This window comes from Malania oleifera, chromosome 10 (assembly GCF_029873635.1).
Source record: "Malania oleifera isolate guangnan ecotype guangnan chromosome 10, ASM2987363v1, whole genome shotgun sequence".
NCBI lineage: Eukaryota > Viridiplantae > Streptophyta > Magnoliopsida > Santalales > Ximeniaceae > Malania > Malania oleifera.
The window spans coordinates 15,472,128-15,499,704 of NC_080426.1; the positions used below are offsets into that span (position 1 = coordinate 15,472,128).

General features: G+C 36.4%; 1 protein-coding gene across 2 annotated transcripts; it reads right to left on the bottom strand.

The window, feature by feature from the left end:
• Positions 1-9,865: 9,865 nt before the first annotated feature.
• Positions 9,866-27,053, bottom strand: LOC131165395 (uncharacterized). Of its 2 annotated transcripts, XM_058123139.1 has the most exons (4): positions 26,925-27,005; positions 19,330-19,394; positions 17,421-18,622; positions 9,866-10,604 (listed from the first exon to the last, which is right to left on the bottom strand). In XM_058123139.1, exons 3-4 carry the CDS (start codon positions 18,619-18,621, stop codon positions 10,105-10,107), a joined length of 1,701 nt encoding a protein of 566 aa, XP_057979122.1. In that variant the 5' UTR covers position 18,622; positions 19,330-19,394; positions 26,925-27,005; the 3' UTR covers positions 9,866-10,104. The 2 variants fall into 2 exon arrangements, with proteins under 2 accessions (XP_057979122.1, XP_057979123.1); XM_058123140.1 differs by lacking the exon at positions 19,330-19,394 and having other exon boundaries at positions 26,925-27,053.
• Between the last annotated feature and the right edge of the window lie 524 nt (positions 27,054-27,577).

Genomic DNA, 27,577 nt, shown 5'->3' on the forward strand with positions numbered 1-27,577 from the left:
TCAGAGTCCTACTCAATTTAGTAGGCTTGAGACCTAACTCATTTGCTAGTGCGAGATGTCTTGAACTAATTCGATACTAGTCTAACTAAATATTGAACTTTTAAATTTTGAAATATTTTTTATTCAAATTGTCTTGGTTAATTATCAATTATCTCTAACTAGTCTATTAGTAGCCCTAAGGTTTCATTAACTCTATTTTGATGATAACAAATTATTATAGAATAATGACTTTGTGTTTAAAATGTCTTCTACAATATTCAAGTCATTGAAATTAAAACAAAGTTGAAGATTTTATTTGATTTATTTGTACTATTATTCTCTTATTTGTAATGCACTTCAACTTGTAAATGTATGAAAAAATAGGCATAACATTAATTGACCAAAACTAGCTAAATTGGATTAAAAGTAGACCAAATATGTCTTTTGTGCCACGAGCGGTTGGCTAGCCCTAGAGGATGGTTGATCGGCCTCAAGTAAAGGCTAGAGACAATCAATTAGTCCCTAAAGGCAGTCAACCGGTATGATAGGTTTTGCTTATAACTGTCACTTTTCCCTCTCTAACAGCTGGTAAGCAATCAATCAATCTGCAAGCCAAAAGACTCCAATAAGGAGAAAACGGTTAGTTTTTATCTTTTATATATATACACATACCCTCCTAAGCCTTGAGAATGTTAGAGAATAAACATATGCTAAATAATCCAAGTGCTCTTACTTTCATTCTCTCTCAATCTCTCTTTGTACTTTAATTAATCATCCTTGAGAGATAGTTTAAAAAACTCTTGAGCTTTCAGTTGTTTAATTCTTTGAGAATTTCTTGTGTGAGCATTAACGTGTAAATTATTCTTTATGAGGAATTTTCATTTTTAATCTTTTTTGTATTGGTTCTTTGATCTCCGTAAAACAAGATTTTTTGGTTTCCTTGTCTTTGAGAAAAATAAGAGATGTAAATTGATGTTCTTGTCGCCATTAAAGTAAAGGTAATTAGTGGAACCTCAAGAAGATTGATATTTAGAGAGTAGTCGTAGGCGGGAATAGCTGAACCACTATAAAGGAGCTTGCAATTCTTCTCTCTTTAATTTGCTTTTATATTTGTGTATTTTCATTGATTATTTTAATTACTTTAATTTTTGTATTAAATACATTTAATTTTTTCATCAAATCCTATTCACCCTCCCTCCTCGGTTGTCTTTGAGATGACAATTGGATAGATTCATTTATTAATTTGAAACAAGTTTCAATCGAATTGAGCATGAGCTTGAGATTGAACTTTCAAGTTATATTCAAGCTCAACTTGTTTATTAATGTGAAACAATCTTTAAACAAGTTGAGCTCAACCAAGCTTGATCAACGTACTTGAAGCTCAATTCAAGCTCGAGCTCTAAGCTCTCTTTCAAGCAATCAAACAGACTTCAAGCTATTCAAAGATTGATTCAGCTCAACTTGTGTTCGCTCATTTGTAGACTTAGGTATACTGCAAATGTCCGTGCCAGCTTCGAGATTTCCTTTGAAATTGCATGTCCAATTCTATATGATTGGACACATAGAATTTCCTTTATATTGTATTTCCTTTAATGTTTCAAATTTAAAAAATATATACATTTTGTACATGAGATAAATATGTACTATTAAGTAGCCACCATTTAATTTAATTAAATACATGATTTTAATTTGATGGTTATATCCTTTTTACTTAGATTTTTAAGTATACTTTTTAGTACGACTAAAAGTTTTTTTAGTTTAGCTTATAAAAGGTATGTTTTAATTTAAATAAGATATAATATATACTCTTCTAGTCTTTTTTGTTTTCTTTTCTTTGACATTGTTGGGTAATTAAATATATCTCCTATAACTCTTTTAAGTGTTTTTCAGCGCGCACACAACTAAGCCTACTAAATAATTTTAGAGGTTTTGTGCGTAGTAACTATATGCACCAAGATATGTTATCCTAAGCATAAAATTGACTTTAAGAATAGTAATCCTTTCACGGCTCAACTTCAAATAAGTACATGTATTTGATTGATTATTAATATTTATTTTTTTCCTTCTATTATTTTTCCAACATTTTCAAAACTGTGGATTTGCCTTTGGAAAATCTGCGGTAAGTGTGTTACCGTCTTGATAGCCAAAATCAAAATGATTCTTTGCATAATTAAATATTTTGCATACAATATTACTAGCTTTTTCTCATAAAACCAATTTGTCTCCCGTAGTAAGCTTGTTTACTAAGTATTGCTACTCCACTCATAAAAAAGAGCCTGGGTGTAGCATAGCATGTTTTGTGCATATTAATTTAACACAATCTCCAAGTAATTTTTTTATTTGTTATTTTATTCATTTATTTATTTGGTAGCAGAAAGAGATCAGGAAAAGATAATAAAATTGTTATTAATTAATTTTCCTTTCCCCCTTTGTACTCTAATCTCAATTTTGAGTCCAGTAGGGATTCGCGAGAAATTGGTATCAGAGCCTGTGTCCTACTAGACACAAAATTTCTCGCGAATCCCTACTGGACTCAAAATTGAGATTAGAGTACAAAGGGGGAAAGGAAAATTAATTAATAACAATTTTATAACCTTTTCCTGATCTCTTTCTGCAACCCTAAACGAAGCTGTAACAGGTAATCTTTCGTTTCCCACTAATGTGCTTGGTGTCTATGTGGAACGTCTGCGAGCTCTCCTTCCGACGAGCTTCATTGAGCTTCCTTAGAACTTCAACCGTCACACTCTAATGTTTGGAATAGAAATAAAGATTCAAAAAGAGAGAGATCTCTTGAACCGAATAAATTTGTATTAATGCTTTTTAATTTTCCCTCCCCGAACATAAGGGTCAGAGCTCCCTTAAATAGGCAAGCAATCGCTAATGGATAAGCATAAACTTGCTTTCTCAAAAGCAGATGCCTGACATAAAGTTAAAGTAAAACCTACTTTGACATAAAGTAAAAACAACTTTTATAAAGGGGAGGATAGCACATAGCTTGCTGACTCATCCTTTCAAAACAAAACAAAATACCGACACAACTTTAATAAAGCAACTAACTTTAATAAAGCTACTTTTGACTAAATACACATGATATGACCCCGTTGAATCGTCCTTTCAGGGAGGCCTAGGATATGACACGTTTCTGGACAGATGTCTGATATGACCTTTTTGAGTAGTCCGCTCAATCTGGTCTGAGATATGATAAGTGTCTGGACTATCATCTAATCTTTACACTTGGCAAAGATCTCGTCCTTCTTCAGAGATCTTTTAGGACACAAATGATTTCTTCATCGTGCTCCTTTTTTGCCAGCTCTGTCAGTACTATCTGAAGATCGCTCTTCATGGCTTGGGTTGAAGGAAGATGCTGCTCCAAATCTTTAATATGATTAATTACATCTCTTGCATTAATCGCAAATTCTACTAAACTAGTTTCCTCGAATTTTTGGAGAAACTTTCCTTCAATGGAAATCAGAATTTCATGGTCTGAGAAGAAAATACAGTTTGAAGTCATCCTGGCTTCTAACAAATAGATTCCCCACAGACTCTGGACCAAATCATAGAATTTTCTATGCTTCTGAAAATCCTCCCAATCTGGTTCCTCTTCATAAAAATCTAAAACGGTTCCTTCTTTCCAATCTTCTGGAAGAAGATTCCAGAACAAGATTTTTCCTGTTTTCAACTCAACTGGTTCAATATAGCTAGTCCACCAAATCCGTCCTAGATGGGTAAAATTTAGCACATATTTCACCATTGCTGGTAGAAAGTTGAAAGCCTACCCTGTTTTACTGAAACCAAAAAAGTGAATTTCTCCCGTCCTTAAAGCCTTCTGTACTACAACAAGAAGTTCTGGTTTAATGCTTCTAGGAATGTGTAGCTTCGGAATACACAATCCGCTCTTCATCCAAAACTGCTTTAATTGAAATACCAACTATCGCTCTAGTAGTAAAATTGTTTTTCTTAAGCTGAATGTCCATCTCCACCTTAAGCTTAATCTGCTGGTGAGTGAGTTCGGATGTACTTTCCCTGTTAATGATTACGAAATATTTTGAAATAATGGATTCAAATTCTTCCAAAATTTCCACTATTTCTCGAAGATAGGTTGAAAAGTGTGTATTTGCTGGAATTGCTGGATTATTAATCATCCCTTCTAGTAAAAACCTTTTTGTTTTTAAGATTTCTGGAGTTCTTAACAGAAAATCTTCAAGAACCAAATCAATATCGACTGCTTCGACTTCAGCTGTTTCCTTATCCTTTCTGGTTTCTAGAAAACTTCTATTGATTGTGATCTCTTCATTTTTCTGTATTTTTTCTCCTCTCCCTTTCCTGGATCTAGGATTCTGGGTACACTGAGTGCTGTAGTGACCAAACTGGTTACAAACAAAGCACTGGATATGACTTTCGTCATTGGACTTTTCATCTCTTCTGGATAAACTCCCCTTTTTCATCTACTCTATCCCTGAACTGGGACTGGGCGTCCTCTTTTCTGAGAAACGTTTTTGTTACTTTCTTCTTCCTACCTCGATTTGAAAGATATTTGCCTCTGTTTGTCAACAAATCTGACAACTGGGCAATCTGCCGCCTTATGTCTTTCTTGACAAATTGGGCATCTGATATGGCCACTACTGCTACTGCCACTGCTCGCCATCTTTTCTATAAAAATTTAAGTATCTGGTTAGAGTATCAGCAATAATATTATCTTTTCCCTTAATATGTTCAACATTAAAGGAGTAATATTGTAACTCATTTCTCCACCTAACCAATTTTGTTTGGGTGCATCGTTTTAACTTAATTCTCATGAAATGCTTTACATATGAACTATCTGTTCTAATGATAAATGGTTTACCCAAGAAAAGTTCATTGGCCCTAATTCCTTTAACGACTGCCAATAATTCTTTTTCATGAACTGGGTAATTAAGTTCTGCTCCATTAAAACATCCACTCAAGTATTTGCTGAGATGTTCTGTTTTATCGATCTTCCTGATCTTTAAAACACACCCCCATGCTCTATCTAAAGCATCGGTTTCCAGAATTATGTCTAATTCTGTTCCGTCTGGATATTCTAATTTTGGTAAATTTTTGGCTTCTTTCTTTAAGGCTTTAACAACTTCAGTATCCTCTGAAGTCTAATTCCAGGGATTCTTTACTGAAACCTTTTTCTAAATTGGTGCTGCCTTTTCTGCCAAATCCTTTATGAATTTTCTAATTAAATTCAATACTCCTAGAAAGCATTGACACTGCCTTCTATCTTTGAATTCATCACGAAATTCATGTAGCCTTTCTGTTATGTGTGGTTGAAGCTCCTCTTCATTACCTCGAATTTTTTAACCTAAAAATTATATCTGAAGTTGCATCTAAATGGTTTTTTTTTTTGAAAGAATCATTCCTTCTTTTCTGAACACTTGTGCCACCTGTCTCAAATGTTTTAAATAATTCTTAGTATTTTTACTAAATACTAAAACATCATTGATAACTCCACCTGTGATGCACTTAAATGGCCTAATTTTTTCACACAACCGGTCCCAAGCCCGGGTTAAGGAGGAGGGTTGCGTTAGGTAGTTGACAGCCAGCGTAAAATTTGTCAAATCACTATGATATGAATTCTTACCGAATATTTGTTGGGGCGTCCCTTACGAGCGACGCGTTGCACTTGAACCACCCGGGTGTAGCGAAAAGTAGGCGAGGGTGGGCTAGGTCGTCGCCTCGAAGCGACGCGCCATGTCGGCGCCCGAGTACGGTGTCAAATATGAGAGGGTTCCTGCATCATTCTGGACGTGAGCAGGTAAAGACGTTAGTTCAGGAAACTAGGATTAGATTAGCAACTTGGAATATAGGGACACTTACGGGTAAAAGCATGGAAATTGTGGATACAATGATTAGAAGAAGAATTAATATAATTTGCCTTCAAGAAACTAAGTGAGTGGGGGAGAAAGCTAGAGAAATCGATAAATCAGGTTTTAAACTTTGGTACACTGGAAAAGAAAAACATAAGAATGGAGTAGGCATTATTATAGGCAAAAACTTAAAAGATAGCGTTGTGGATGTAACTAGAGTAAAGGATAGAATTATAAAAATTAAAATGATATTAGGACAAGAGATAATAAATATCATTAGTACTTATGCTCCTCAAGTTGGCTTAGTAAAAAATCTTAAAGAAACAATTTTGAGAAGATATGGATAATATTATACAAGGCATACCAGGGACTGAGAAAATATTTATAGGAGGAGATCTGAATGGACACGTTAAAAGAGATAATAAAAATTATGAAAGGATACATAGAGGATATGGATATGAAGACAAAAATGAGTCTGGGGAGATGATCTTAGACTTTGTTATGTCATATGATTTTAGTATAATGAATATTTGCTTTAAGAAGAGAGAAGAACACTTAATAACCTTTAAAAGTGGACAAAATAGAAGTCAAATAGATTTTTTTTAACTAGGAGGGTAGATCGTGTATCATGCAAGGATTGTAAAGTTATTCCAGGTGAAAGTCTAACCACACAACATAGAGTCTTAGTGTTAGATATATGCATTAAAAAATGGAAGAAAAATGATAAAATAAACCAGTGTAGGAGAACTAGATGGTGGAACCTAAAAGGAGAAAATATAATAAAATTTAAAGATAAAATAATCAAAGATGGGGATTGGACCTTAGAGGATGGGATAGATTCAAATACTCTTTGGAATAGATTAGCTAGCTCCATTAAAAAGATAGCAAAAGAGATTTTAGGCGAATCAAGGGAAAGATTCTCAAATAGCAAAGAAAGTTGGCGGTGGGATAAAGATGTACAAAAAATTATAAAGACAAAAAGAATTTGGTATAAAACATGACAAAAATGTAGAAACAGCGATAATTTTGAAAAATATAAGGAGGCAAGAAAAGATGCAAAAAGGGCCGTTAGTGAAACTAAATATAGATCATTTAATAGTTTGTATGATAGATTAGGTATAAAAGAAGGGGAAAGAGATATATTTAAACTTGCTACAGCTAGAGAAAGGAAGAACAAGGACTTAGGAAATGTAAAATGTATAAAAAGTGAGGATGATATTGTCTTTGGTTAAGGATGAAGATATTAAAGAAAGATGGCGAAGTTACTTTAGTAAGTTGTTTAACGAAAACCAAATAGAAGGCTTAAATTTAGAATTGTCAAATAAGGAAAAGACTAAAAATATAAGATTTATTCGAAAAATTAGAGTTAACGAAGTTAAGTTTGCACTAAAAAAGATGAAAAATGGGAAAGCTATGGGACCAGATAACATATCAATTGAAGTTTGGAAATGCTTGAGTGATAACGGAATTATATGGTTAACTAATTTATTTAATACAATTGTAAAAACTAAGAAAATGCCAAATGAATGGAGGAAAAACACTTTAATACCTATATACAAAAATAAAGGAGATTCAAAATTGTAATAACTATCGTGAAATTAAACTTATGAGTCATACGATGAAACTATGGGAAAGAGTAGTTGAACAAAGATTAAGGTTAGAAACGAAGATCTCAGAAAATCAATTTGGTTTTATGCCTGGGAGATCTACCACAGAAGCTATTTATCTTTTAAGAAGATTAATGGAAAAGTTTAGGGAAAAGAAGAGGGACTTGCATATGATATTTATTGACATTGAGAAAGCATATGATAGGATACCTAGAGAAGTTCTATGGTGGGTTTTAGAAAAAAAAAAGTTATATGTTGTAGGTATACCGATGTCATTAAGGATATGTACGATGGAGTAATGACTAGTGTAAAGACTATAGATGGAGAAACTAGAGAATTTCCAATTATCATAGGTGTACATCAAGGATCTGCTTTGAGTCCTTATCTTTTTGCTTTAGTGATGGACCAATTGACTAAGAGTATTCAAAAGGAAGTTCCATGGTGTATGTTATTTGCAGATGATATTGTATTAATTGACGAAACTAGGGATGGAGTAGAGGCTGAGTTAGAATTATGGAGAGAAGCTTTGGAATCTAGAGGCTTTAAGATAAGTAGAAATAAAACAGAATATATGAAATGTAATTTTAGTAAGATAGGAGGAATATTGGAGACAAAGTTAAACTTGATGATGAAGAAATAAATAGCACTTGTAGATTTCGATACCTTGGATCTATTATGCAAGCTGAAGGAGAAATTGAAGATGATGTAATGCATAGAGTTAAAGCAGGTTGGGTAAAATGGAGAAGTTCTTCAAGTGTTCTATGTGATCGTAGAATACCCTTAAAATTGTAAGGGAAGTTTTATAGGACAGCTATAAGACCAGTTATGCTATATGGATCAGAATGTTGGGCGACGAAGAAACATAATATCCAAAAAGTAAAAGTTGCCGAGATGAGGATGTTTAGATGGATGAGTGGTATAACATTGAAAGATAAATTAAGGAATGAACATATTCATGGTAAGTTAGGTGTAGCTCCTATAGAAGATAAGATAAGGGAAGGACGACTCAGATGGTATGGACACTTGCAACGTAGGCCTTATAGTGCACCTGTGAGGAAGAGTGACTTAGTTACTGTGGGGGGCAGTAGAAGGGGTAGGGGAAGACCTAAAATAACTTGGGAGATAGTGAGTAAGGATTTAATATCTTTGAATCTATCAAAAGAAATGGTACATGATCGCAGAAACTGGCGAAAAATGATTCATATAGCCGACCCCACTTAGTGGGACTAAGGCTTGGTTTTGTTGTTGTTGTACTAAAACATCATTGATATAAATTGCAACAAATTCAGTCATTCCTCCAAACACTCTGTCCATTCTTCCATGGAAAATTCCTGGGACATTTTTCAGTCCAAATGGCATTACTAGCCATTCGAAAAGCCCAATGGGCGTTGTGAAGGCTGTAAGAGCTACTGCTCTTTCTTTGACCTTTATCTGCCAATACCCTGATTTGAGATCGAATTTAGAATAAACTGAGGGTTTCTCCCTTCTTATTCTATTTCTAAGAGATTCCTGATTTGGTAAGTTATACCCATCGTCTCTTGTTTCCTTATTCAGATCTTTATAATCAATAACCATTCTGGCTTTTCCTCACACTTGCTCGGCATAATTTGTTACCATGAATGCTGCACTTCTGTGCTCACTCATACTGTGCCTAATGAGTCCCAAATTTAACAATTCTAAAATTTGCTTCTCAAATTCCTTTATCATTTCATTTGGATAACTAATCTCTTTACTTCTGATAACTGTATCGGGGTTTTTAAGCACCATATCAGCTTCTGGCATGACTTTCTGTCATAATGCTTGCGGATTTTCCAACCAATTTTCTGAAAGCATCTTCTTAATTTCTTCAAGACCACTTTCTTCTTCTTCTGTCAACTAATTTACCTTTAGAATACTTCATGATATCAATTCCTTCCAATTATCAAGCTTCTCCTTATAATTAGATTTTTCTCCCGATTTTTCTTCCTCTACTATCCTGTAATTCTTTACAATAGTACCTGAGGGCTTTGGAATGAAATGATTATCTAGGATAATTCTTTCTGAAAATATTGTAAATGACTGATATTTTCTAAGGAATTTATTTCCCGTCTGGTAAATCTAGAATTAGGCCAAGAATGGACCCAAAAAAAAAATTGTAATGATGTCCCAGATGCACACTTTCTGACACACCCAAGGATTTTGGCCAAGCCGCATTAGGAATTGACAAATTAAAAATTGTCACAGCCACATCTTAACATTGGACATATAGTAAACATAACTAATAATGATGAGAAAAATAAGGAAGAAAATATGCATTTTAACGTGATTTTTGCATCCAAGTGCATATCATAATACTATCAAAGGGTTTCAACTTAGTAATATCAAGAACTTAGGTAACAATATCAACGGGGATCATCATGAAAATTCAGTTCAAGATCATAGGAAATAATTCACAACAAACAATGGCGATAAGAAAAAGATGAGAACTATAAATTTATATGGGGAAACACAACAATCAAATTTAAACAAGTAAACATGAAGCTGAAGGCCAGTGATTCAGTTTCCTTAAACCAAATTTCGCCACCCACCAGCTCATGTGAATGCCATGACTAGCCAGACATGTATTACTTTCAAAAGCAACAAAAAGAACCAAGGATAAAAACATTGAATTACTTAACAAACTTACAGCAACAGTTTTTCACTCAATTTCAAGACTTTGTTCCAGCCAAATCTTCAAGTGTCAGGTTCAGCGTATCCAGGGAACCTCTTTTCACTTCCTCCCCTCGAGCAGCCAGGTAGTCCTCGACACTCCCTGGTTCTCCAAACCACCCAAGCCGATCAGCAATCAGGTGTAGATTATTACAGCCACCACATCTTGCCACCACCACGCCTTTCTCGTAGGATTCACGGCAAACTGTCTTTATGGACCTTGTCTCACAGACCTTGCAAGTAAAGATCATGGCAAGATCATGCCTTGAGGATGTCTTCAACTTGGATATGGTGGTATATGTAAGAGCTGAGGTGTCATTGTTACTTGTGCTGGAAGAAGCACCATCTGACTCAGACCTGAGCTCTAAACCCCTTGATTCGTGTTCGTCCACAAACTCATTAAACTGGTTAACTGTTTCTGTCTGGCTCCGAATGCCTCTCCAGAAAGGTTCACTATTTCTGAAGAAGGAATTTGCAGACAGCGGATGCCAAGAGGGTTCTGGCAGCATTTAAATGGAAAAAGGAATATTAAACCAAGATACCATGTTCAAAATGATTCATAAATTATGCAGGCAAATAATGTAGATCCTGTAAAATATCCAAATGAAGCCAGACAATATCATGGAGATTCAAATATAAATGCTGATCATGGAATGGTGAAAGATTAAACAGAACAAAAGCAATCCTAAGTAGAAGTACAATGGAATCAAGCAAGAACAGCAAAAATGAACAAATGAGTTGATCAAAGATTTTCTCAAATGTACATGGCATCATGCCATATTCTTATCTAGGCTGGATTTGGTGGTTTCAAATATAAGAATACATCCTAGTTAAAAGCCTTTTGTTTCCTTTCTTCATCATGCTTTGAGATTTTGCTGTAAATTTCCCTTATTTTTCACGAGACCTACCAGTCCTTTCCTCCGCCTTCCCCCGACTTTCTGAAGAAGCCCAAGCACATTCAGGTACTGATTCAGCTGCAAGTAAACTTCCAGCTTATGTGATCTCTAGCAGTGCCTAGGCAACCACTAACCAGGCTGTATTTATTGGTGGAAAGCCTGAAGGGATCAGTAATGGCATTGCTGGAAATCATAGACAAACAACAAACATGATTACTAAACGCTGGATTTTTCCTTTTTCGCTGGGTAGTGGTTGCTGGAAATTACATAGGCTGAATCTGATCTTAGCAAGAAATTTCAGGTACTTGGAGCTGATCAGTATCAGAATATACTTGGCTTCTTCAAAAAGGTAGAGTGGAAGGGAGACGAGAGCACACAAGCAAAATCTGAAGAGTTTACAGTTAAATCCCACTCTTCTGTACTCCACAGAAGAAAGGGGAAGGAGGAAAAAGAAAAAGGCTAGCCTTGTAAAGGCTTTCCTTGGGAAGTCATGTTGAAATCTAAGGTCCCCACGAAAGAAAGTCATGGAAGCACCTCAGGATAGGACTCTCACCCTAAATAACCTAAAGGAGAGGTGCCTTTGTGTGGTCGATCAGTGCTACAATTGTAAGAAGAAGAAGAGACAACAAATCACCTGTTACTGCGATTGGGTAAGAACTGTGTCTAATTTATGTGATGCTGAATATACATTGGGTTGTCAATCAACTGCTTTGAGAGGCTATACACGTAGAAGAAAGAATTATGATATATTTTTTGGAGTTTTCCGGTTGGTCTGGAAGGAAAGAAATACTAGGGCTCATGAAAAAATATAAAATTAAATGGAAAGTACCAAAACATCTTGAATTTCCATCCCATGTCTGGTTAAAAGGATACACTGGTAAAAATATTGACTATTGTAAGTTCAGCGGAGAACATGCCCAGTTCCCTTTAATTTTTAGTTTTTCCTGTACACAGGCGACCCCCCCAAGGAATCTCCTAGTAATACAATACCTTCACTCATGACGCGGGAAAGGGGGGAAGTACAAAAGAATTGACACTTTGTTGGAGAAAACTTGTTCTTGTACTTTAAAAGAAATGAGTGTGGTATATCATCGATCACCATTTTCTCTGTTTGAATTTGTTTATCTAGAACACCTCATCTAACATAATTATAAGACAAGGCCCACTGTTAGCCGAAATCACTTGGATGTTAGCATCAAGATGTCCATTGTTATCAGACATGATAAAAATCCCTTACATAATTAGCCTACAGTCCAGTATCATTCATGGTAGACAAATTTGCACAAGCATTAAGACATCAACACTGAAAGCCACATCTCAGGGTTCAATTTTTATTAATACTTGGCATTATCCACATTTTACTAGCGGTCACATGCACTTCTATTTTAAAGAGTTAACATGCACTTTAAGTTAATTTAGTCACTTCATCTTGATTTTATGACATTACGTAAGACAATTTCAAACTATATGGAAATAGAAATGAATGTAGCATTAACCCAAAATAAAAAATTATCAAAGAAAATATCAGATGACAGATTGGATACCCAAATTTTCACAAAGAAAAAGCTTCCAAAATGAGTAATTGGACTTTCTTGGGTTACAGCTCAGACCAATTTTGGAAAAACAGTCATCACAACTTAATAGAGCTTGTGCTTTGTTCGACACATAGGAAATAAAACAGGTAGATGTTTCCAATGGCACCTAATTTGCCTTGAGAAAGTTTCTAAGTCAAATCAGTTTTTCCCACGAAGTAGACCAATATTCTGTTGCTGCTACTCAAGTAATTGTTAGGTCCTAAATCTAATAAATTTTATCATTGACCATCTTACAATTTGCTATAATTGTGCATAGTTGAGTAGTAATTTTACATTAAAAGCCTACAAAAAGAAAAAAAAGATAGTAATTATCAATAGAAGGGTCTGTGGTTATAATCTTTTCTTTTATGAATAAACTAGTGAAGAGTGTTCCTATTTCCTTCTTATCTTGATTGTATTCTTGAATTTCCTAAGTTTCTCTCTTTCTACCTCTTCCTCCCTTCATCAACATTATAAGAACTTATGTATTAAAAATTTTTCTGAGGTGTTATACTCAAATCAGCCATGGGTTCAAGTCATGTAAACAGCCTCTCCAATTGTGGAGATAAGGTTGGGTACATTGTCCCCTCTTCAAACCCCCAATATGGCCTGACAGCCTTGTGCACCAGATGCCCTTTTTTTTTTTGTCTTGGAAATGTGTAAGAATGGTTCATGGGTCACCCATGCAAAATTTACCACAGGAGAAATGCTATACCATAATTTAGAGGAAAGTGTAGACTTCATTTGGAGACCATCAAAGACTCTTAGAGAACATGCTTCAAGGTTAGCTCCAAGGTGACAACAACCATTGTGATAATGTGCATAATTGAATTATTATCCTTCGAATGTTTCATTCTTGAAAATTAAAATTTAATACTCTTGGAAATATTATTTTGCTTCATTATCAATATGAAAAATTATTTTTAGAAACTTAAGATAATATGAACTTAATTACTAACTGTATAAAGAATGTGATCTATGAAATGACTATATTATATTTAAGCTAGTTCAACTTGCATTCATTGGATATTGGAAATTTTGGCTAGTTAGATTTAAAGTTCTGATTTAGATTTGTCAGAAATTTTTCATATGCTAGAGTAAGAATAATTTTTTAGTAGCTCAATTTTGAAATAGTTCTCAAGCTCATATTGTAGTAACCCGACCCCGAAAAAAAAATATAAATAATAAATAATAAATAAATAAATAATGAATAATAAATAAATAAATAGATATTTTGGAGAAGATATTTTGAAAGGAGATATTTGTATATAAATATCTTGGAGGAGATATTTATTTAGATTACTTAAAGGCTAAGTTAGGTTTTATTCTATAAATTCTCTCTCTCTCTAAGATCCTTCGCCGTTCGTCGTCCGTTTCGACGATCAAAGGTTCCTGCGTGGATCAGAAGGAGAAACTCTACAGCTATAGCGGATCAAATCTCCGTTTTGAAGATTTTCGGGATTTTCCCAAAAATCAAGGTAAGGATCTGATTCCGATTAGGTATTTGTATAGTAGTCGGGATTGAAGTGAGGTAATATTCTGTGGGTTTTAGGTTTCAAGGATCTAAGGTCGTTGTTTTGGACCAAACCATTCGTGTCTTTATTTACGGGTTTAAGGTAAGGAGATTTGTTTACATCAGTTTATTTTGAAAATTAAACCGGTAAAACTGTAGTCTATACTATTATGTACGTTATGATTGTTCGTTTGCAAAATTCTACCGTGTAAAAGTGTCGGTTTAATTATTTTTACGATTTTGGTAAATTTAGAGATTTTACTTATGATCTCCAAACGTTTTAAAAACTTACCTAGTTGCTTTAAACTACTAGTAGAAGATGCTTGAACCCTCATTTTTCATTTAAATGACTTTTTGAACTGATTACTCCTTAAAGCAGTTTTTGACGAAAGGAACGTGATATATGCTGTTAAATGGACTTATAATGCAGTGGTATATACAGTTATGAACTATAGGAACTAAGGTTCCATTATACCATCTGAAACTATGGAAAATTGGTGCCGATTAAATACCGAGTTATATACGAAAAAGGGGTTAAACCGAGAGGGTATGTGCCGGTTTATGCCCAATGCAATTGTATGAGTTTGCGAAAATACTGAAATTGCACAGGTTGTTTGTTTTATTATAAATTGTATATATGATGAATGGAACCACAACTTGCCACCAAAGGAGTTGAAAGATACTTCTGTAATAGGAGTTGAAAGATGCTCCAGTTAAAAATTGAAAAAACTTCAGTTATGAGGTTGAAAGATAACCCCCAATGGCAGGGAATATTCCTCAATTAGAAGGGTACAGTGCAACCACACATATAAATCAGTGTGGGTACATAGATAGTCGGCTAGCAGGAGTAATGAAACCACTGGTGAAATAATAAACTAAATGGGGGCAGTCGGACTATATATTAGATATTTAACAATGTCTGCACGAACAAGACATTGTTAGAATTATCAGGGCACAACCCGTGCCACGGGGTAAAATAGCCATACTATATCATACCAAGCTAGTCGTTGTTCTAACACTCATATACATGATTTAAAAGCTATTATGGGATATTCATGTGATTTATGTTGATATATCTTTCGCATTTCAGTATTGAAAATGTTCATTTAATGTATCGGTTTTAAATTGAATACAGAATATGGTCACACACTGATTGTAATATTTTCCGCCTTACTGAGAAGTGTCTCACCCCATTATACAACCAATGTTTTCAGGTCCTTCTGGACGTCGGTCCTAGTTGCTTGGAAGGATTGGGGAGTTTGTTTTGAGTTTTGATTACGTAAGTATTTTATTTGTGTAATAGACTTATTCGAAGTACCTTCTTGGGAGATTGTAAGAACTGGTGATGTTCTAAGTATGGACGTTTGTATTTGACATTACACTTAGTAAATTCTGGTATATGTCTAATAGGAAATCCCGATGGATGTTTATGTTTTTCCGCAACATTTATATCCCAGTTATGTATGTGTTACACCCGTTTGTCCCTATTTAGGGCGGGTTGTTCATGCTTGTTTATCAAATACAGGTATTTCGTATGTTCGGTAGCCACTTGGGTCCGTGTAAAGGGTCGGACCGTTACAGCCTTTCCTGGGTGATAGCTAATAACACAATCGTAGTCTTTTATCAACTCGAGCCACCTGCGTTGTCTCATGTTCAGCTCTTTTTGGGTGAAAAAGTACTTAAGACTTTTATGATCGGTAAAAATCTCACACCTCTCACCATACAAATAATGCCTCCAGATTTTCAATACAAACACTACTGCTGCTAATTTCATATCATGCGTCGGGTAGTTCTTCTCGTATTCTTTAAGTTGACGAGAAGCGTAAGCAATTACTCTGCCCTACTGCATTAGAACACAGCCAAGACCATCCCCAGAATGAATGGTCAGGACTGGAGCAGTAACCAGCCGCCTTTTCAGCTCCTGGAAACTCCGCTCGCAATCTTCAGTCCAATCGTACTTCACGTTCTTTCTTGTGAGTCGTGTCAAAGGACCTACTAAACTGGAAAACCCTTCTACAAAACAACGGTAGTAGCCTGCAAGACCCAGAAAACTTCTGACTTCCTGAACATTCTTCGGCCTCGCCCAGTCCACTACTGCCTCTATCTTACTCGGGTCCACCAATACACCTTCCTTGGACACTACGTGACCAAGAAATGCAATATGCTCTAATCAGAACTCACACTTCTTCAGTTTGGCATATAATCTCTTATCCCTAATCATTTGCAAAACCAACCTTAATTGAACTTCATGCTCTGCAGCGCTCCTAGAATACACTAGGATGTCGTCAATAAATACCACAACGAACCGGTCTAAATGTGAAAGACCCTGTTCATCATATCCATAAATGCTGCAGGTGCATTAGTCAAACCAAAAGGCATAACCATAAATTCAAAATGGTCATACCAAGTTCGAAATGCAGTTTTCGAGACGTCCTCCGCTTTCACCTTCAACTGGTGATACCCAGATCGTAGGTCAATCTTGGAGAAAACATGTGTGCCCTAAAGTTGATCAAACAAATCATCGATCCTAGGCAGGGGATATTTATTCTTTATTGTTACTTTATTCAGTTCTCGGTAGTCGATGCACATCCTCATCGACTCATCCTTCTTCTTCACAAATAACACCGGTGCTCCCCAAGGAGAAACACTAGGTCTAATGTACCCCTTGTCAAGCAGCTCTTAAAGTTGTTCCTTCAATTCTCTCAATTCAGCTAAAGCCATTCGATACGGAGCTTTTGATATTGGCGCCCTACCTAGAGCTAATTCTATGGCAAATTCCACCTCACGGTCCGAAGGTAATCCTGGTAAGTCCTCGGGAAACACGTTAGGGAACTCGCGTACTATAACAATCATCTCCAACTCCCGTTCTTCTGCTGACGTGTCTTCCACAAATGCCAGATATCCTTGGCACCCTTTAAGGAGTAGTCTTCTAGCTTGCATAGCAGAAAGGATACGTGGTGTAGAACGCACACACGATCCAAGGAACTGAAATTCCTGCTTTCCTGGCGGTCTAAACAACACCTCTCTCCTATAGCAATCAATAATGGCATAACTGACAAACAACCAGTCCATCCCTAGGATAATATCAAAGTCATACATGTCGTATACCACAAGATTAACTGGTAGTATCCTCCCCTGTATTTCAATCGGGAAGTCCCGAACTACCTTACTACACCCAACTATAGATCCAGACGGTGTAGCCACCACCAGTTCATAATCTAACAATTGCACTTCTAATCCACACAATTTAACAAAACCTTGGGAAATAAAAGAATGTGTTGCCCTGGAATCAAATAATACTACAGCTTTATGAGAAAGCATGTAAATGATACCTGTGACTACATCACCAGTGTTCTCTGCGTCGCCAGGTGTCAGGGAATACACCCTAGCCTGGGCAGTACCCCCTTGCTGACCACCATGCTGCGCCTGAGTATTTCCCCTGTATGCCTGTTGCGGGGCTCCATTGTTTCCCTGCATACTACAGTCTCTCGCCTGATGTCCTTGTTTACCACACCGCATACAAGCCCCTGTAGCCAACCAACACTGCCCCGGGTGTCTCCTACCACACAACGAGCAACGTTGGAAACGTACGGTGTTCTGAGACGTACCACCACTGTTCTTCTTCCAGTTACCCTTCCTCGTCCTAAACGAAGAACTGGGAGGCGCTGACCTCTTCTTCAGGACCTGAACCTCTACGTCCTCCAGTAGACTCTCACGTTGGAAACGTACAGTGTTCTGAGACGTACCACCACTGTTCTTCTTCCAGCTACCCTTCCTCGTCCCAAACGAAGAACTGGGCGGCGCTGACCTCTTCTTCAGGACCTGAACCTCTACGTCCTCCAGTAGACTCTCCTCTGCCACAGTGGCTTTATCAACCAGTGTAGCAAAGTCTTGCAACTGCAAAATCGCCGTCCGCTTACGAATCTCGCTCCTCAGACCCCTCTGAAACTTCCAGGCCTTCTTTGCTTCATCAGGAATCATGAATGGAGCAAATCGAGACAGCTCCTGGAATTTAGCAGCGTACTGCTGCACTGTCAGCGATCCCTGTGTCAGATTCATGAATTCCTCCATCTTCGCGTTTCTAATTGTGGCCGAAAAATAACATTCAAAGAAGAGCTCTTTGAATCGGGCCCACGTCAACGCTATTGGTATCGGTCGGTGCTCTTCCATCTGCTTTACAGACACCCACCATCTTTCAGCCTCCCCTGCCAACTTGAACGTGGCGAAGGTGACTTTCTGCCTTTCAGTGCAGTTCAACACATCTAGGATCTTCTCGATCTCCTGGATCCAATTCTCAGCACAAACTGGATCTGTACTGCCCATAAAAGCTGAGGGCTTCAATTTGGTGAACTGCTCAATGGAGCAACCCATCTCAGTCGTAGGACGATCCTGCCCCCTATTCGTCCGCACTACCTCAGCCATAAGCTTCTGTGCGAAGTCACGTAACACACTAGTAGAGTCATTACCAGCCTCAGGGTCGGCACCCTCACTACTACTGCCACCCACGTTGGCCGTGATATCCTTGGATTCCATCCTGAAAATAATTACGAGAACCCATTAGAAAGGTAATAACCTACCCATCAACTACTGCTATCACAATATAAGGTCAATTTTCCAAGTTCACATTCTTAACATTGACATATTCCATAAATTTGACATACTCATTCTAACTCGAATTTCACCCTTCTACTAGGAAACAAAATCGTCAATGGATTGTCGTGATTTTTTGAACCTTTCGACTGATCCAGAAAAACATAGAAGTCTATCAATAAATTTTCGTCTTCAGATATACAAAGCAAAAGCCAAAGTCTTATCCATGTCCTATACTCTGGTATATTCTAGACTATCATAACTAGCAACTTCTTAGTTTAGCACATATCCCTAACCAGGCAGCATGAATCAAATCATACTTTCGACTGGCTACGGGCTCTGATACCAACTGTAATGACCCGACCCTTTACACGGACCTAGGTGGCTATTGAACATATGCAATTCCTGTATCTGATAAACTTGCACGAACAACCCGCCCTAAACAAGGACAAACAGGTGTAACACATACATAACTGGGATATAAATGTTGCGAAAAAACATAAACATCCATCGGGATTTCCTATTAGACATATACCAGAATTTACTAACTGTAACGTCAAATACAAACGTCCATACTTAGAACATCACCAGTTCTTACAATCTCCCAAAAAGGTACTCCGAATAAGTCTATTACACAAATAAAATACTTACGTAATCAAAACTCAAAACAAACTCCCCGGTCCCTCCAAGCAACTAGGACCGACGTCCAGAAGGACCTGAAAACAATGGTTGTATAATAGGGTGAGACACTTCTCAGTAAGGCGGAAGATATTACAATCAGTGTGTGACCATATTCTGTATTCAATTTAAAACCGATACATTAAAGGAACATTTTCAATACTGAAATGCGAAAGATATATCAACATAAATCACATGAATTTCCCATAATAGCTTTTAAATCATGTATATGAGTGTTAGAACGACGACCAGTTTGGTATGATATAGTATGCCTATTTTACCCCATGGCACAGGTTGTGCACTGATAACTCTAACAATGTCTTGTCCGTGCAGACACTGTTAAATATCTAATATATAGTCCGACTGCCCCCATCTGGTTTATTATTTCACTAGTGGTTTCATTACTCATGCTAGTCGACTATCTATGTGTACCCACACTGATTTACATGTGTGGTTGCATTGTACCCTTCCAGTTGAGGAATATTCCCTGCCATTGGGGGTTATCTTTCAACCCCACAACTGAAGTTTTTTCAACTTCTAACTGGAGTATCTTTCAACTCCTATTACAGAAGTATTTTTCAACTTCTTTGATGGCAAGCTGTAGTTCCATTCATCATATATACAATTTATAATAAAACAAACAATCTGTGCAATTTCAGTATTTTCACAAACTCATACAATTGCATCGGGTATAAGCCGGCACATACCCTCTCGATTTAACCCCTTTTTCATATATAATTCGGTATTTAACCGACACCTATTTTCCACAGTTTCAGATAGTATAATCGAACCTTAGTTCCTATAGTTCATAACTGTATAAACCACTGCATTATAAATCCATTTAACAGCATATATCACGTTCGTTTCGTCAAAAACTGCTTTAAGGAGTAATCGGTTCAAAAAGTCATTTAAATGAAAAATGAGGGTTCAAGCATCTCCTACTAGTAGTTTAAAGCAACTAGGTAAGTTTTTAAAACGTTTGGAGATCATAAGCAAAATCCCTAAATTTACCAAAACCGTAAAAATAATTAAACCGACACTTTTACCCGGTAGAATTTTGCAAACGTACATAATAGTATAGACTACAGTTTTACCGATTTAATTTTCAAAATAAACTGATGTAAACAAATCTCTTTACCTTAAACCCGAAAATGAAGACACGAATGGTTTGGTCCAAAACAACGACCTTGGATCCTTGAAACCTAAAAACCACAGAATATTACCTCACTGCAATCCCGACTACTATACAAATACCTAATTGAAATCGGAATCAGATACTTACCTTGATTTTTGGGGAAAACCCGAAAATCTTCAAAACGGCGATCTGATCCGCTATAGCTGTAGAGTTTCTCCTTCTGATCCACGCAAGAACCTTCGATCGTCGAAACGGACAACGAAGGATCTTAGAGAGAGAGAGAATTAGAGAATTTATAGAATAAAACCTAACTTCGCCTTTAAGTAATCTAAATAAATATCTCCTTCAAGATATTTATATACAAATATCTCCTTTCAAAATATCTTCTCCAAAATATCTCCTTCAAAATATCTCTTTATTTATTTATTATTTATTTATTTATTATTTATTATTTATTTATTTATTATTTATTATTTATTTCTTTTTTTTCTCTTTTTCTTTTTTCGGGGTCAGGTTACTACAAAGACTAATGTGGTGGCTGATGCTCTAAGTCGAAAGTCTATTGATGCGTCGGTCTTAGCAGGAGTTCAGCGTCAGATTTGCATGAACTTGGAAAGGTTGGTCTTGGAAGTGGTAGAAAGGAATCATCAGGCTGTTCTTGCCAGCTTGGTGGTGTAGCCGACCTTATAGGGGAGGATTCGTATGGCACAGAAAGAAGATCCGGAGTTAGTTGAGGTTATGGAAGGAGTTCATAATGGGTTGAAGCCAGATTTCAGTATCTCGGGCGACGGGGTATTGAGATTTCGCAACAGAGTGTGTGTATCGAATGATGCTGTGATTAAACGGGTCATTCTAGAGGAGGCACACCGTTCGCTCTACACTATGCATCCCAATAGCACGAAGATGTATCGGGATTTGAGGGAATCTTTCTGGTAGTCTTGCATGAAAAGAGAGATTGCCCGTTTTGTAGAGCAGTGTCTGACTTGTCAGCGGGTCAAAGCAGAGCACCAGAGGCCAGCAAGACCACATCAGCCACTTGTCATCCCTGAGTGGAAGTGGGAGCACGTTTTGATGGATTTTGTGACGGGATTACCTGCGCTGGTGCATGGGCAGAATGCTATATGGGTTGTAGTAGATCAGCTGACGAAGACTGCATATTTCATACCAATCAAAATCAGCTATTCTCTGAATAGGTTGGCAGAGCTATAAGTGCAGGAGATTGTACGACTACACGGTGTTCTTGTTTCTATTGTTTCAGACCGAGATCCTCGTTTTACGTCTCATTTCTGGAAGAGTCTACAAGATGTCTTGGGATCACGACTGACGTTCAGTACATCTTTCCACCCGCAGACGGATGGACAGTCTGAGAGGACTATTTAGATGTTGGAGGATATGTTGCAAGCTTGTGTACTGAATTTTGGTGATAGTTGGAAATGGTATCCACCGCTTGTCAAATTTGCGTATAACAACAGTTACCAGGCTAGCATAGAGATGGCACCTTATGAGACACTGTATGGTCGCCAGTGTCGATCTCCGTTGTTCTGAGATCAAGTAGGTGAGCAGCAGATACTAGGTCCAGAACTGGTTCAGCAGACCTCTGCAAAGGTCAAGTTGATCAGGGAAAGAATCAAGGCAGCTCAGAGTCGGCAAAAAAGTTATGCTGATACTCGTCATCGAGAGTTGGAATTTGAGGTAGGGGATATGGTTTTTCTTAAGATCGCTCCGATGAAAGGGGCGATGAGATTCGGAAAGAATGGGAAGTTAAGTCCTCGGTATATCAGGCCTTTTGAAGTCCGAAAAAGGATAAGTTCGGTTGCTTATCAAGTGGCTTTACCTCCAGCACTATCCAGAGTTCATGACGTGTTTCACGTCTCGGTGCTGAGGAAGTACGTGTCGGATCCTTCGCACATGCTGAGTTATGAACCTCTAAAGATTAGTGAGGTTTTATCATATGAGGAGGTACCAGTACTGATATTAGATCGGAAAGTTTAGCAATTATGAACTAGGGAAATACCGCTAGTGAATGTATTATGGCGCAACCATGCAGTGGAGGAAGCTTCATGGGAGTTAGAGTCAGAGATACACTAGAAGTACCCACAGTTACTTTCGGATGGTACGTAGTTATATATAGTAGTATAGGTGGTATGATCTTCGGGAGAGTTTTGTGTGTGTAATCTTCCGAAGCATCACATTGTAACCACGGTATTCCTCCGCCATAAGCGAGGGTAGATAATAAATTCGAGCCGGAGCTGCTTTGAGGGTGGCTGCCGACTCTTCTGTAGGTCTCCGACGTAAGGTAGAGTATGTTTGGTATCAGTTGTTGAATTTCGAGGACAAAATTCGACCCCGAAAAAATAATAATAATAATAAATAATAAATAAATAAATAAATAATAAATAATAAATAAATAAAATAATAAAGAGATATTTTGGAGGAGATATTTTGGAGAAAATATTTTGAAAGGAGATATTTTGAGATATTTATATATAAATATCTTGGAGGAGATATTTATTTAAATTACTTAAAGGCTAAGTTAGATTTTATTCTATAAATTCTCTCATTCTCTCTCTCTCTCTCTCTAAGATCCTTCGTCGTTCGTCATCCGTTTCGACGATCAAAAGTTCCTGCGTGGATCAGAAGAAGAAACTCTACAATTATAGCGGATCAGATCGTCGTTTTGAAGATTTTCGGGTTTTCCCCAAAAATCAAGGTAAGGATCTGATTCTGATTTCAATTAGGTAATTGTATAATAGTCGGGATTGCAGTGAGGTAATATTCTGTGGTTTTTAGGTTTCAAGGATCCAAGGTCGTTGTTTTGGACCAAACCATTTGTGTCTTCATTGTCGGGTTTAAGGTAAGGAGATTTGTTTACATCAGTTTATTTTGAAAATTAAACCGGTAAAACTGTAGTCTATACTATTATGTACGTTATGATTGTTCGTTTGCAAAAATTCTACCGGGTAAAAGTGTCGGTTTGATTGTTTTTACGGTTTTGGTAAATTTAGGAATTTTTCTTATGATCTTCAAATGTTTTAAAAACTTACCTAGTTGCTTTAAACTACTAGTAGGAGATGTTTGAACCCTTATTTTTCATTTAAATGATTTTTTGAATCGATTACTCCTTAAAGCAATTTTTGACAAAAGGAACGTGATATATGTTGTTAAATGGACTTATAATGCAGTGGTATATATAATTATGAACTATAGGAACTAAGGTTCCATTATACTATCTGAAACTGTGGAAAATAGGTGCCGGTTAAATACCGAGCTATATACGAAAAATGGGTTAAACCGAGAGGGTATGTTCCGGTTTATACCCGATGTAATTGTATGAGTTTGCGAAAATACTAAAATTGCATAGGTTGTTTGTTTTAGTAAAAAATGTATATATGATGAATGGAACCACAGCTTGCCACCAAAGGAGTTGAAAGATACTCCAGTTAGAAGTTGAAAAAACTTTAGTTATGGGGTTGAAAGATAACCCCCAATGGCAGGGAATATTCCTCAGTTGGAAGGGTACAGTGCAATCACACATGTAAATCAGTGTGGATACACATAGATAGTCGGCTAGCATAAGTAATGAAATCACTAGTGAAATAATAAATCAGATGGGGGCAGTCGGACTATATATTAGATATTTAACAATGTCTGCACGAACAAGGCATTGTTAGAGTTATTAGTGCACAACCCGTGCCACGGGGTAAAATAGCCATACTATATCATACCAAGCTGGTCGTCGTTCTAACACTCATATACATGATTTAAAAGCTATTATGGGATATTCATGTGATTTATGTTGATATATCTTTTGCATTTCAGTATTGAAAATGTTCATTTAATGTGTCGGGTTTAAATTGAATACAGAATATGGTCACACACTGATTGTAATATCTTCCGCCTTACTGAGAAGTGTCTCACCCCATTATACAACCATTGTTTTCAGGTCCTTCTGGACGTCGGTCCTAGTTGCTTGATGGGATTGGGGAGTTTGTTTTGAGTTTTGATTAAGTAAGTATTTTATTTGTGTAATAGACTTATTCAGAGTACCTTTTTGGGAGATTGTAAGAACTGGTGATGTTCTAAGTATGGACGTTTGTATTTGACGTTACAATTAGTAAATTCTGGTATATGTATGGATGTTTATGTTTTTCCGCAACATTTATATCCCAATTATGTATGTGTTACACCTGTTTGTCCCTGTTTAGGGCGGATTGTTCGTGCATGTTTATCAGATACAGGTATTCCGTATGTTCGGTAGCCACCTGGGTCCGTGAAAAGGGCCGGGTCGTTACACATATCCTAGTGGGGATTCAAGGATTGATTGTTATTGCTGCTGTTAGTTTTTGATTTTTGTGCTTCCACTTGATTGCTAAACCTTATTCAAGGTTAACTCTTGCAACGATACTCAAGTGCCTTTTGACCAAATTATTTCTTGTATCTAGTTGAGTGAACAATTGTTCTTGAGTGATAGAAGACGATAGGTATTCTTTGTATTGTGCAATAGTTGCTTTGTTGTGTGAGGAATTAGGCTCTTTTGAGCTGATTATTTCTTGTACCTAGGTGAGTGAACAATTGTTCTTGATGAAATGGTTCATGGAGAACCAATATTATGCATTTGGTTTGATCTTCACCATGAAGAATGGCATTGGTATTCTCAAGAATGTACATTTAAGAATAAATCTAGGTACAGAGATTGAGTCCAAACTATAAGTATAAACCAGTTGTCTCTATTATCTCCACCTTTGAAGTCTAGCATTATTTCTATTGTTTGTCACTGCGTGTTCAAATCTGTGTGAATTACTTAAATTTAGGTTTTTTATTTAAAAAGTGAGCATGAATCCAATTCAACCATCCTAATTGGGCAAACACCATTTCAATATTAGCAATTATAGATTGATATCTCAAAAAAGAATTGTTTCATTCCTATACCAAACTTTAAATAATGCCCAAATGGTTTTCCAATAAAAAAAAGCAGTGCATTTCCATGCCATCCTCTTGTTCAATGGAATGGTAAATATATGAGGCACTTCTTCAGATGTTATTGATGAAGAAAAAGCTCCAATACCCTTGTTTTTGCATCTGTTGACCAAATAATAGACTGGATAAAGTGAAATTAAAGTTTAGGGATAGGAGCTGTACTAATATGCTTCATTGATGATATATAGCTACCTGCGTCCAACTCTTAACATAGCTACATTTTTAATTGAGATTTCCCTTTTGATTAAACCTCACATGCTAATACATTTAATTTTATTAAACCAAAAGCTATGGATAGAAAGCTGAAAGTTCTTTTAAGTTGACGAAGATATGTAAAAGACAGCAGCTAGTTGACAGTCGATATGATAAGAAATTGTTGACATCTCATTTTCGTGGTTTATTGAGGGACACATAATAATTAAAAGATTCAACCACGGCTTTTTTCTTATATTGAATATTCAAGAAACTTCATTCTGTAGGGGTCTACATACATGATTCATGGAATATAACATGTAGAGGACTTGGAACTAAGTGTGACTATCACAACACATTAAAAGTTTGTCAAAAAAAATGAAAGAGGAGGCTCCTAGTTCAAGAAGGAAGTTGGGATTTTAATCTAAGTATGTAAACTTAAGTGGTTTTACCATAGTCTCGTAAAAGAGGAAGGATGTGACCACATTTTTACTGCACATAGATCAACGAATTTGATTGCATCCCAATCAGCTCAGTATCAAACAAGACCAGATATACTCGAGGATTGCACTATTCTTTTGCTAGAGCAAATTTTAACCAATTCACCAATACAACTTCATTTTCTAAAACAATAAGGTGCAAAGTGCAAGCTTATCAACCCTAATTGTTAAATTAGTTAGCACTGTAGCTTTGCGCAAACTCATGAGCCCAATGCTTTAAAACACAGCCCACACTGTCAAACAAAGCTTTAGGAAAATTATTCACATCACTACCATTAATTAAATTACTTAGAATTTAAAGTAATTTTTATATTTTATTAAGTTACAGTTGCAATTTTGAGAGCAGGACATTTCTCGCCGCCTAAAGGGCTTCATCTCTTCTTCTTTCTAAGAACGATTCCTAGAAAACAATAATTCAATTAGCTAACTTTTTCTTCTTTTTTCAAATCGTGTTCCCACCTACAGTCCCCCACCCCCACGCCCTTTTCTTGCAGATAACAGCTTATAAGATATCAAATATTAGTCGAGTCAACTCAGCACAGCCAAACAAATATCGAACAATAGCTTCTGTAAAAGAATGCAATTTTAAAGCCTTCGAACTATATTTTACAACACCGCACTCACAACATCAAAGCTTCGCAACATAAATAAATTTTAGAAACCCTAATTTTAAGAAGTCAATAACAGTTAATGAACGAGAAGAAACAAGGTGACGAGCATATATTTGGAGTAATAGACACTGTAAGAGAAAGATCTCAGCTGACCTGTGAGGAGGGAAGTCTGAGACTGATTACGAGCAATTAGTGAAAGAATTCTCCTTTGAAGAAGCCTTGCCGCCATGAAAGTCTCAATGTCCGACTCCGTAGCTCACCTCGCCAGGGCTGCGTTTGCACCCATCATTTTATATAAAAACATAATAATTTACAAAAAAGATTGATGTAAAACTTACGAATTAATTTTTAATTAATATAAAATAGTAACGGGTGCGTTTGTATTGCAAAGAACATTTTGAAGAATTGTATTAGATTAGACAATTCGTTCGGCATCTCTAATCTCATATTTATTTATTTTTATTATATAGAAACTCCAATTACCAACAAGCCCTTCCAGACCCCCTGATGCGGCACCAAACTTATAGATCAGCATCCTCCTCCTATGTCTCGCTGATCAGGTAAAGTTCAAAATGCGGATGAAATTTTAACTATTCTTAGCGCATGAAAGTATAAGATAAATGCATTTCATGGAAACAGCTCCAGTAGGATAAATACTACTAATTTGTACACTATTCTTAACATGATATTATTTTTTATTATTATAATTTGAGTCTTTAGATGAGTGGTTCAGTAAAGGAATTTCTGCATAATTAAATTATTTTTAATATTTTTCATTGTTTCCTTATTAAAAAAATTTCGCACAG